The following is a 12,116-nucleotide window of genomic DNA, read 5'->3' on the forward strand; positions in this document are numbered from 1 at the left end:
GTCAATATTTACAGCCTCAGAAACCCTAGGCAGGGTTGCTATAATTAGGAACAGATTCCACTGCACACCACCACCAGAAGACTTATTTGGAGTCTTCTCATTCATAACATTTTCAAATACTTTTTATGCTAAGCACTGAGCTGCTAACAGCAAGGTTGGCAGTTCCAATCCACCATCCACCAGCTGCTCTTTAGAAACCCTATTACAGGGTCTCTATGAGTCAGAACAGACTTAATAACAACAACAACAGTGGTGTTCTAGCTCATAGTTTTACCACGCAGCTTTAATTTCTGAAATAGTAAAGAATCTCTGTGGCTCAATTTTAAGGCAAATAATAGATAAGCATGTAGGGGGGAGTGAAGGAGGAATCAAGAAACAGATAAGTGAAGTTACATTGAGGGGTTGCCCTCATTGATATGAAATGAACTGTATGCTTTGGTGAATCTAAAACTGATAATCTGCTCGGCAAGCCTTCACTCAATTCACAATAAACACTTTTTAAACAATAGTAAAGTTCAGTATAAGGAGTCCTGGTATGGCCCTGCGGATTAACAACAATAACAACAACAAAGTTCAATATATAAATCATATAATCAAAATGATTCATTGTTAAAATGGCTGTAAAAAAGACAAGGAATCAGTGTCTGATCTCCTCTATAGTGTCTGAACTCCTCCAGCTTCACACGAGGGAAAAAGGAGAATCACCCGTCAAAGGTCAATTCCTGTGAGGCAGAGATCAGACATGCCTCCACCCTTCAACCTTCTTTATTCCGACACCAACCATCCTTCCCAAAGTACTTGTCACTTCTCTTCTGGGTTCAATAATCTGCTAACAATGGCCTGACAGAACTTACAGACAATACTCATGATTATTTGGTTTATTAAAGAAGGTTGATATTGTTGTGAAGTGCCGTCGAGTCATTTCTGACCCATAGCGACCCCGTAAAGGGTTTCCAAGAAGCAACTGGTTGAGCTTGAACTACCAACCTTGCAGTTCAAACCGACTTTGCAGTATAGTGCATTAACCCACAGCGCCACACCAGGACTCCATTATGGTAGTGGTGGTGGTTATGTGCTGTGGAGTCGGTTCCAACTCATAGCAACCCTGCCTGTACAGGGTTTCCGAGACTGTAAATCTTTACGGGAGCAGAGACTCTCATCTTTCTCCCATAGAACGGCTTGTAGTTTTGAACTGCTGACCTTGCAGTTCGTAGCCTGATCTGTAACTACTATGCTACCAGAGCTCCTTATTAAAGAAGGTACCTGGATACAATTTAGGATCAGAAACAACTCAGGAAACTGCAATTCCCTGTTTAAGACAGTTTCTTCCCAGCCTTACCACAGGCATGCCTCTTTCTCATCCTAAGCCTCTTGGCACATGGTGTTTTGGCTTCTGTCCTGCTCCAGCAAGTGTTAAAAATACTCTCTGCGTTTGCTTCCTCCATGGGCTGGGAAGTTCACTGTTCTACCTTGTGCTCTGGTGCTTCACGTTTGGTGGTGCCACAGCCACCTCTTCTCAATGCAGGGATCTCATGATCCAAAGGACATGCTGTGTCCATGCCTCTGCTTGTGCATCTTCTTAATTGATGGTCTGAGAGCCCTTGTTCCTGCTTTTGAGGAGGCTCATTTTAAACACAGTGGAATGGCAAAACCAACCAATCCCCACATTAGAGTCCTGTACGCCTATTTGAATGGTTGCACCCAATCATTTGCTGGGAGTTGTAAACACTATGGATAGAAGAGTTGTATCAAGCAAATGTACTGTACCACAATGGTAAAGGTTAAAAGACCAAAATGTTTATGAGTCTTTGATGTAGTATATATTTCTATACCATATGCCTGATACCAATGGCACAATTTCAAGAAAGTTATTTTACCAAATCAATGTAAACAAATTTGAGAATAAAAAGCAAATGATAATTTTACAATGGCCTAAACAATGTACAATAACCTAAATAAATGCAATTTATGATTTTCTCAAAAACACTGCTTGCTGAAAGAAGCAGTTCTCACTTTATGGAGACTCTGGGATCAGTGGATTTCACTTCTTAGTCTTTGTACTCTTTCTTATCTCAAACCCTTAAGAGTATGGAGACGTTAATACTTCATGTGTAGAGTTTCTATAGCTTGTCAACTACCAAGTTCCTGGGTTTCTGCAAACTATGGTAGCTTTTCATAACATAAAAACATCTGTCTCCTGAGACTAACATCTGCTTTAGAGTACAAAATTTCCGTGAAGAACTAAGAAAATCTACTAGTAGAACTAAATATGAAAGTTAAATTTGGACATTGCACATTTGCTGTTAGGTAAAGTACATGGAAATCACTATACTCAGTCCCCTCTCTCCTTTTGTTTTCAGGCAGAACATCTAGTGGGAAAGGCTAGTAAAGATAAAAATATAGGTGCATCCAGGTAAACATGCATATCAGATAATGATGGAAACTTTTTTTTTTTTTTTTAATATAGGTATGTCCCATGCAAAATTTTGTTGCTGTTAGGTACCATTGAGTTGGTTCCAATCATAGTGACCCTGTGCACAGCTGAATGAAGCACTGCTTGGTTCTGTGGTATTTTCACAATTGTTGTGTTTAAACTCAATGGTACTGGCACTGTGTCAATCCATTTTGTTGAACGGTTTTCGCTTTTTTGCTGACCCTCTACTTTACCAAGCATAATGTCTTTCTTCAGTGAATGATTCTTTTCAATAACAAGTCCAAAATATAAAAGATGAAGTTTCTAAGGAGAATTCTGGCTATCCTTCTTCCAAGAGAGGGTTGTTTGTTTTTCTGGCAGTCCATGCTTTTAATATTCTTTGCCAACACCATAACTTAATTGCATTTATTTAGGATATATTTTTATTAAAAACATTCTGTGCTTATCTGACATTCAAATTTAAATAGGCTATATTTTTGTGTTCCAAATTGACCAGTCAGATAGTCAAATGAAAGAGGATGATAATGACTAAGGGATCAAGAAGAAATGAAGAAAGCTTATAGAAAGTGGCAGGGTTACATCTTACTATTTTTCACTACATGGCAGCAAATAGCACCATTCCATATTGTTTGTTTTAGGCAAGAAGATGCTTCAGGAACACTTTTAATATGTATTTCCCTTTACACTTGGGTTATGTTAATATATTGGTGATTTTTAATTAAAATATTTTTTTTAAATTCTTGGTTTAAAAGAAAAACTTGACCCATATATAGAAAAATAAAATATGAGTCAGTATGTCACTAAAAATTTGAACTTGTATAGGGTCACATAATTGGTACAAAGACTTCTATCAACACTAATGGAGGCAGCAGTCAAGAAATCAAATAATGTATTGCATTAGACAAATCTGCTGAACAAGACCTCTTTAAATCTTTCAAGATCAAAAATGTCAGTTGGAGGACTAAAGTGCACCTGACCCAAGCCATGGTATTTGAAATGGCCTCATATGCATGTGAAATTTTTATAATGAATAAAGAATACCATAGAACAATTGGTGGATTTGAATTATGGGGTTAGAGAAGAATACTGAAAGTACCATGAACTGCCAAAACAATAAACACATCTGTGTTGGATGAAGGACAACCAGAATACTCTTTAGAAGCCAGATGTCAAAACTACATCTCTCATACTTTGGACATGTTATCAGGAGGAACCAATCCCTGGAGAAGGACATCATGCTTGGTAAAATGGAGGCTCAGTGAAAAAGAGGAAGACCCTCAAAGAGAAGTATTAGCACAGTGGAAGCAGTAATGGGATCAAGTGTAACAGTTATGAGGAAGGCAGAAGACTGGGCAGTGGTTCATTCTGTTGTACACAGGGTCACTATGAGTTAGAACTCACTTGACAGCACCTAACAACAACAATTGGTACAAATTGAATAGAACCCCATTACAGAGAATATGTATTTATGTTTAATTAAAGTATTCCTTGTGTGATGTATAGAATTACAGATTAACTTGGGTGCATATAGATGTTGAAATGACCTGGAAATATTACAGCTCCATCTAATAGAGTCTAGGTCTTGAGTGAAGATTCCCATCCTTCTCAGAGTCATTCATTTGATTGTTAATGAGTTTGTAGTATGAATAAACCATTAAATTTCATTTATTTTCTTCACAGTAAATCATATAATTTATGCTTGTAGTAAAATTAAATTTTCTCTTCAGCACCTCTGAAACTCACCTCCAGTCATCTTTGGATAAATTTGCCAATATATTCATTTCTTCTTCTTGCATGAGTCGATAGGCTGCACTCACATGGTGATTCTCAAGGACTGAACGGTCATTATACAAAATGGCAACATCTGACCTAAGAATAAAACACAATGCTCCATTTAGGATTTCTTTAGACTTTCAAGGTGTCTAATGAAAGAACTTGTTTCAAGACATTCCATAAATTAAAAATCTTACAATTGAATACCAAAAACTTGGAAATAATCAGGTTCCTTTTGTCATAGTATTAATGTGTTTATGCCTTTCCTTTCAATTTACAATCCAAACACTTGTGAAATACCCAAGATATTCTAAAGAGAAAAAAAATTATCTAGTTTTCCACTCAATCAGTGAATGAACAAACCTTTTTGTAGTCATTCTTTAGACTAAAATTTCTTTGGAATGTTGTTGTTAGGTGCCATCAAGTCGGTACCAACTCACAGCGACTTTATGCACAGCCGAATGAAACACTGCCCGATCCTGGGCCAACCTCACTATTGTTGCCACGCTTGAGCCCATTGATGCTACCACTTTGCCAATCCATCTCGCTGGGGGTCTCCATCTTTTTCTCTGAATAGTGAATGTTAAAATCATTTGCTCTATGATTCTATTTTTATCCCCCTATAATGCTGCAACTAACTGAATATTATAGTGTATTTGGGCTTATATTAAACCAGTGAAAACAATTTTTAACACAACTTGAAATATATGTTTTAACAGAAATTTATAATGAACACTTTATATTAAATGATAAATTCATAAAAGGAAGGTTTTTATTTATTTTTCCTATTCCTTCATAACATTGAATTGTTGAATTTGGTTTTCTAGCATAAGGTTTAAACAATTCCAAACATTTTCAGACTAGTACAATGGAACCCTTGCATCTCCTTCCCTTACCACTCTAGGCTACAGATCATTTTGCAAGTGTGGAGTGGAAGCTATGAAATCACACATAAAACTTGACAAGTTAGAAGTAGGATAACACAAATAGAAAAAGGAAAGTCAAGTTGAAATCTGTAGCCACTTTGCTACCACTGTCCCCAACATCCAGCATCAACATCACTGTCCCCAACATCACTTTCTTTCATATGTTGGTTATTGTTTTTAAGTGCCATCTAGCCAGTTCTGATGCATAGCCACTCTGTATAGGGTTTCTGAGGAGTGGCTGGTGAGTTTGAAGTGCTGACCTTGTGATTCAAATCAACCTTGTAGTTCAGTGCTTTATCCTAGAGCACCACATAAATTTTAGAACATTTCTCCTTGCCATCTTATTAAGATTTTTGGTTTTAAGGCTTTTCAGTGAGTTACTGTTGTTTTTATTAGTTGCCATACAGTTGATTCCAACTCATGGAGATCCCAATGTGTGCTGGGTCAAACTGTTCCCAAAAGGGTTTCAAGGCTGTGACCTTTCAAACGTTGATTGTCAGACCTGTTTCCCCAGGCTCCCCTGGGTGGATTTGAACTATCAAGCTTTGGACAAATAGTTGAGTGCTTTTTGTTGTTGTTAAGTGCCATCGAGTCGGTTCTGACTCATAGCAATCACAGGGTCTCAGGAGTGACTGGTGAGTTTGAACTGCCAACCTTGTGGTTCAAACTGACCTTGCCATCCAGTGCTTTTCCACCACCCAATCTAAACCAATGTAGGGGAACTTTTAATGATCTTAGCTAAGACCGAAAAATCCCTTTATCAACAACCATAGCTCAATACACAGAAACTAGAACAAGGGAAACATACATTCAATGCATATTTAAGAGAGAATCAAATAGATTTTGCCCAAGTAAATTACAATGTATTTTCTAGAAGTTTGTTGGTATCATGGAAAAAAAAAACACTATAATTTATCATTCATAGTTTTTTATTAGATGAACCAAATCTAACTATGGCTGTTTTGGTGGGGTTATTACATGATGAGGCTCCACATATCACTATCTCTTTCTTTCAGAACTTAGGAGAGGTGTGTTTTTAGATCAAATTTAAATGTAGCAAAGTGAACATGGTTATGTCTGATTAATCCAACTGATGCTAATAATGCAGCAAGGTCTTAGTGTTTACTTTGAAGGTCTTTGCTAAGAAAAGAACAAGACTCTAAGCAACATCCAGTATCCATGGTAACATGTAGCTTAGCATTTTCTTTCTGCAAAGAAGAAATGATTTTCATTTATTTATACTTTCAATGATTTCATGAATTATAATATCTGTATTGAACTCAAATGTAACCTTGTACTGTATTTTAAATACTTTTCAGTCATTTTGCATTACAAAATAAGTGGATTTTGATGTTGGAAAACTATTTGAAACTCAAATTACAATGAAAACATACAATACAATAGAATTAGTGATATTAGTCACATAAGACCTTATTTCTCCTTGGACAAAATGTGAAGGTGATAGGGAAAGCAAAAAAAAAAAAAATAAACCAGCTTTATTGCTGCAATTGTGGTCATTACAAAGGTTTTGTTTACATAATATTCAACTTCATGTACAATTAATCCATTCAATAATTAATTGTAGTTGGCATTTTATAAGCAGTAAATAAAATGCAAATCACTTTTTCCTTTTTATAGTTTCTTAATATAAAATTATAAAAGAGTGATACTTCTCTACTCTCTCTCTTCTCCCCACTGTTTTCTTTTATGAAGCTGCTGAGATGTAAGTCAAATAGGACTCTATCCAATCACAGACAGATGGTAAAAAGAGAAATCTAGAAATGATCATCTAACACTAGAGCCAGTCCATTGCCTTCACTTATCAAAGCAGAGAGGACAAGAATTATTCACAGGTAACAAATTCACTATTATGTTTTCCAATCCTTAAAACTTGTCCTGTTGAAGGGTCCAGCTCCAACAATGATCTGCATAGTCTTCCTTTCCTTTTATGCTTAACATAAAAGCCAACAACTCCCAACACTCTCAAAATGTGTGAGTTAATAGCTTCCCTATCTCAGAATGCCCCTACAAAATGTTTATTTAAAAAAAAAAATTCTATTTTATGCTCTCCATATCAAAATAATTTCTTCTCAATGGAAAATTAGAAATTCTCTAAACCAAATAGCAAATGAACAAACAACATACAAAGATTAAGTAGGCTTAATTTTCCCTCAGCAAAAGTAGAGGTTCTTCAGCCAACTGGCAGATAGGTATATAGGAGGAAACAACACTAGTGAATGCACTCTTCGAATGGTCAACAATTCATGAACAAAAGGTTAGCATTTTCCTGAGGACTACTTTCAGAAGGGTTGGAAAAAGGAGGAGGAATGGAAACAAGAATCACCAGAAGAAAGTGGGGCCAATGATGTTACATTGAGGGATTATAATCATTAAGATGAAATAAAGTGTATGGTTTTTGTTGAATTTAAAACTGATAATCTTGTCTGTAAACCATCACTGAAGTCACAAAAAAAAGTTATAAAAAAACAAAACAAAACAAAAAGAGTAGCTATTCTGCAGTGATTCCAGAGAAACAGCAGTCTCTAACAGCATCTCCAACTCAAGCATCCCTGACTAATAAAAGCAATTGTAGAATCCCATATATATAAAGTAAGTTGGATCCTAACTAGCTTCTCAAACATAGAGCTGTCAGGTCAGTTATAAAGACCTTCGTGTACCTTCCATTCTTATATTTTGATTCTAATAATAGCCATTATCACTTACATCAAAGAACCCTCTTTTTTTGTTTTTCAATTATTATAATTTTAACACTTTGTGCTAACCAGGAAGTGAGGTTTCTATGCTTTAGGCTTTATTTACATAAGTGTTTTTGGGTGTTTTTTTTTTCAAATATAAAATGACAGTAAAGCCAATATTGTAAACAATAAGTTGCAAGATTTACTTCAGTGAATAAAAGACTCAGCTGTATTATAGTTAATGGTGCAAGTTCTGAGAAGAGAAAAATTATTTTTAACTGTTTTTTAAATTTCTAAATATGTTGGAAAATACACAAAAGAATATTCATAAATAATATTTGATTTATTTAAGTACAAGCAGCTTAAGAAATATACCTTAAATATCCTTACTTGACATTTTCATTATTTTATCCTTTTAAAAGTAATATGTTGTTGTTGTTATGTGCCATGGAATCGGTCCTGACTCATAGCGACCCTATATAGAGATTCCAAGGCTGTAAATCTTTACAAGAGCAGAAAGCCTCATCTTTTTCCCACGGAACAGCTAGTAGTTTCGAACTTCTAACCTTGTGGTTCGCAGCCCTATTCGTAAGCACTACACTACACTTAAAAGTACTATAGAGAAGAATAACTTTCAAATCTTCATTTTGAAAAGTTGTTAATGCTTTGTCTAACTTACCTTGTCTGAATGTGAAAGTTGTTTGTGGTCCCTGTGTGCTCGTAATCATGAATGGCAGCAGCAAAAACCATTGCCAATATTTCCAGTTCGGTGAGCCAGTGCTAGCAAATTCAAGAAAGAGTCATCAGACTTTGAAAGTAGAGGCCATATTGTCATTCTACAAAAATGATCCCAGTATGCATAACCATATAAAATAATGTTTTATTGATTTTAGGTATTTTTTCTTCCTATTTCACATCCATCACAAGAATAATTATTGAAATAATATCATTAGTGTCACATGCAATTAAAGCTTATTAAATATTAAATATTTAATTTCTAACAGTTAAGTACTGTCAAGTTGGCTCCAACTCATAGCTACCCTATATAAGTTTTCTGAGGAGTCATTGGTGGGTTTGAACCACCAACCTTCCAATTAGCAGTCCAATGTTTATCCTACAGCACCACAACTAAAGATAATTAAAAATCATTGCTGTTGCTACAGTACACTGATAGGGAATTGCCAGAAATTCAAGTCTCAAACTCAGAAAATGTTCAACAAAGAATGCCATTGCTAACATCTGTTGAATCTTGACTGGAAGCAGAGAATATCAGAAAAAAGTTTACTTGTGTTTTATAGAATATGCAAGGCACCCAACTTATTGGATAATAACAAATTATGGACAGCATTTTGAAGAATGGGAATCTTAGTACATTCCTTTTTGCTTATGTGAAAGCTGAACATCTACCAAGACACAGTCATTCAAATTGAACAAGGCGATACGGCATGGTTTAAAATCAAGGAAGGTATATGTTAGGGTTGAAGCTGTTCACCATGCTTACTCAGTTTTTATGCCGAGCATATAATCTGAGAATCGTGAACATATGAAGAAGAATTCGGTGTCAGAATTGGAAGAAGATTCATTAAAAACCTATGATATGAAGATGACACAACTTTCCTTGCTGAAAGTGAAAAGGAACTAGAATGCATATTGAAGAAGATCAAACTACAGCTTTAGATATGGATTACACCTCACCTTAAAGACACTAAAATCTTCACAATTTGACCGATAAGCAATATCATAATAAATGAAGAAAAAAGGTTAAAATGGTCAAGAATTTCATTTTACTTGGATCCACAAGAAGCACTTATGGAACTAATGATCAAGAAATCAAATGATGCCTTGTGAGAATCTACTGCAAAATATCACTTTAAAGTATTAAAAATCAAAGTTCTCACTAAGGTGCGTCTGAGCAAGTCATTGTATGTTCAATCACCTCATATACAAGCAAAGCTGGATAATGAATAAGGAAAACCATAGGCGCATTGATGCCTGTGAATTGTTCTGTTGCCTAAGACTACTAAATATTCCGGGAACTGTTAGAAAAATAAATGAATTTGTCTGGGAATAAGTACAGCCAGAATGTTCCTTAGAAGTAAGGATGGCAAGACTTCATCTCATATACTTTGGACATATTATCAGGAGGGATAGGCTCCTGGAGAATAACATGCTTGGGAGAGTCAGCAAAATAGAGGAAGACCTTTAAGGAGATGGATTGACATAGTGACTGCTCCCAGGGGCTCAAACATCACAATGATTGTTCGGATGTCACAGGACAAGACTATGCTTTGTTTTGTTATACTTAATGTTGCTATAGATCAGAATGTACTCAAAGACAACAAAAGCAACAACAGTAGCACATGAATAATATATTCTTCATGAGGTCAATTGTTGTTTCATGTTCTAAGTTAAAAAATTTGGACATAATTTTTACTGCAAATTCGAAAATGAGTTTTTTCCTGTTATTTCAAGGTGAACTTTGATTGGATTTTGAACTCATAGTCTTGCCAATTTTCCATAGCATCAAATCAATTCCATATTAGTGATTTTAACATAGCATCCATATTTAAAATCTCTTATAGTACAAGTTTTATACAACATTCTACTATATGAAAAATTTCTAGGTGATAGTTGAAAATATTCACTTTGCTCATGTGATAAATTAACCTTATTTTTTTTAATATTTAAAGATTTTGATGATTTAGCAACAGATTTAGCAAATCTGTTTTTAATGTGTATTCTATAGAATACTTACATTGTTTATTGTGACTGCACAATTACATTTAATACTGAAGAAGAAAAAAAATGCTTTTCACATATTCAGTGCTATAGACCCCATTGAAATTGATCTTTCTGCTATGAGGTGGTGGCTTAACAAAATTTCCCTACTATTATAAGATCATTCAGAACTAATTTTATTTTAATTCTGTTTATTCATTGCTCACATTCTGCATAACTTTCTGTGCTGTCCAGTATAACCCCATGTAGCTATTTAAAGGTAATCACAATGAAACAATATTAAATTCATTCTTTCAGTTGTATTGTTGTTGTTAAGTGCTGTCAAGTCGGTTCCAACCTATAGTGATCCTGTTTAGGGTTTCCTAGGAGCAGCTGGTGAGCTTGAACTGCCGACCTTGCAGTTCAAATGGCTTTGCAGTCTGGCGCAATAACCCACATTACCCACATTTTAATTCTGAATAGGCATTTATGACAATTGGCTACCATAAGAACAGTGCAGTTATAGGGGATTTCTGTCAACACAGAAGGTTCTACTGGGTACTGCTGTAAGGAGATGGTACTTGATAATAGGAATTAAGGATAAAAAATTATATGGGGCTTGATTGCTCTTAATAAATCTTTTTCTATATACTTGAAACAAAGATCTTGTCCAAAGCAAAAATAATACAAATTGCATGAATAAATGATACAAGGCAGCAATATAAAGATGCAACTGGAGGACAGAAGATCGGAATGACTATTTTGTGGCAGTGGAAGAAGAACAGTTTCAGAACTACTTGGGGGTTAGCACAAAGAGCAATGGAAATAAGAAAGAGCAAATGCAGAATGATAGTATAGAAAACTGAATTGTCATTCGTAAAATTGTGTTGGGAAATGAAGTTAATTGTGTTGTCAATAGTAAAATTGTGTTGAAGAGTCAAGAAAGTAGAGTTGAAAAGGGTGGAGAGAATGGAGAAAGTTGATGGATTCAGTTGATCAGAGCTGATTAGTTTGGACTCTGATCAAAATGCAAAAAGGGACTCTAGGTTGGTTCAGATTTTAAAAACGAAGGAGATGAAAACTGTTAAACTTCACAGCTTCCAAATGCATCATCTTTTTAATCTTTCTGATTTCACACAACCCAGAATGTTATTTGGAATAAAATAAAGATTTAATATTTGTCTGTTGAATTTCATTTCATCAGTGTTACATTTACAAGGTGGAAACATAGAGCAGTGCAATCAGACTGTGGACCCAGACAATCCTGGGTTTAGATCTTTGTTGATCCTCGGGCAAGTAGTTATTTACCCTCTCAGCAACTGTACATATAAAAATGAATTACAATTATTCTTCTGTGGGTTACTGAGAGTTTCAAACTAATGTCTGCACAGTGTCTATCATAAGACTTGCCACATAGGAAAATACAAAATAAATAGGATTTTATTGAATTTATTACCTTAAATATATTGTTTGAGGTATTGAACCTGCAAAACAAGCAACTAACAGATCCTTAGTGATTTCAATTCAACTAGATATACTTCACAGTTGGATGAACCAAAAGAAGCTGAT

General features: G+C 35.1%; 1 protein-coding gene across 3 annotated transcripts in view; it reads right to left on the reverse strand.

The window, feature by feature from the left end:
• Positions 1-12,116, reverse strand: part of PDE1A (phosphodiesterase 1A, calmodulin-dependent) — a 518,212-nt gene that overhangs the window by 94,639 nt on the left and 411,457 nt on the right. For all 3 annotated transcript variants that reach the window (XM_006864023.1, XM_006864024.1, XM_006864025.1), the window contains 2 exons: positions 8,509-8,609; positions 4,178-4,303 (listed from right to left, as the gene is read on the reverse strand). In XM_006864023.1, the coding sequence (XP_006864085.1) occupies positions 4,178-4,303; positions 8,509-8,609 (227 nt within the window). The remainder of the gene's footprint in view (positions 1-4,177; positions 4,304-8,508; positions 8,610-12,116) is intronic.

This window comes from Chrysochloris asiatica, unplaced genomic scaffold (assembly GCF_000296735.1).
Source record: "Chrysochloris asiatica unplaced genomic scaffold, ChrAsi1.0 scaffold00059, whole genome shotgun sequence".
Classification (NCBI taxonomy): Eukaryota; Metazoa; Chordata; class Mammalia; order Afrosoricida; family Chrysochloridae; genus Chrysochloris; species Chrysochloris asiatica.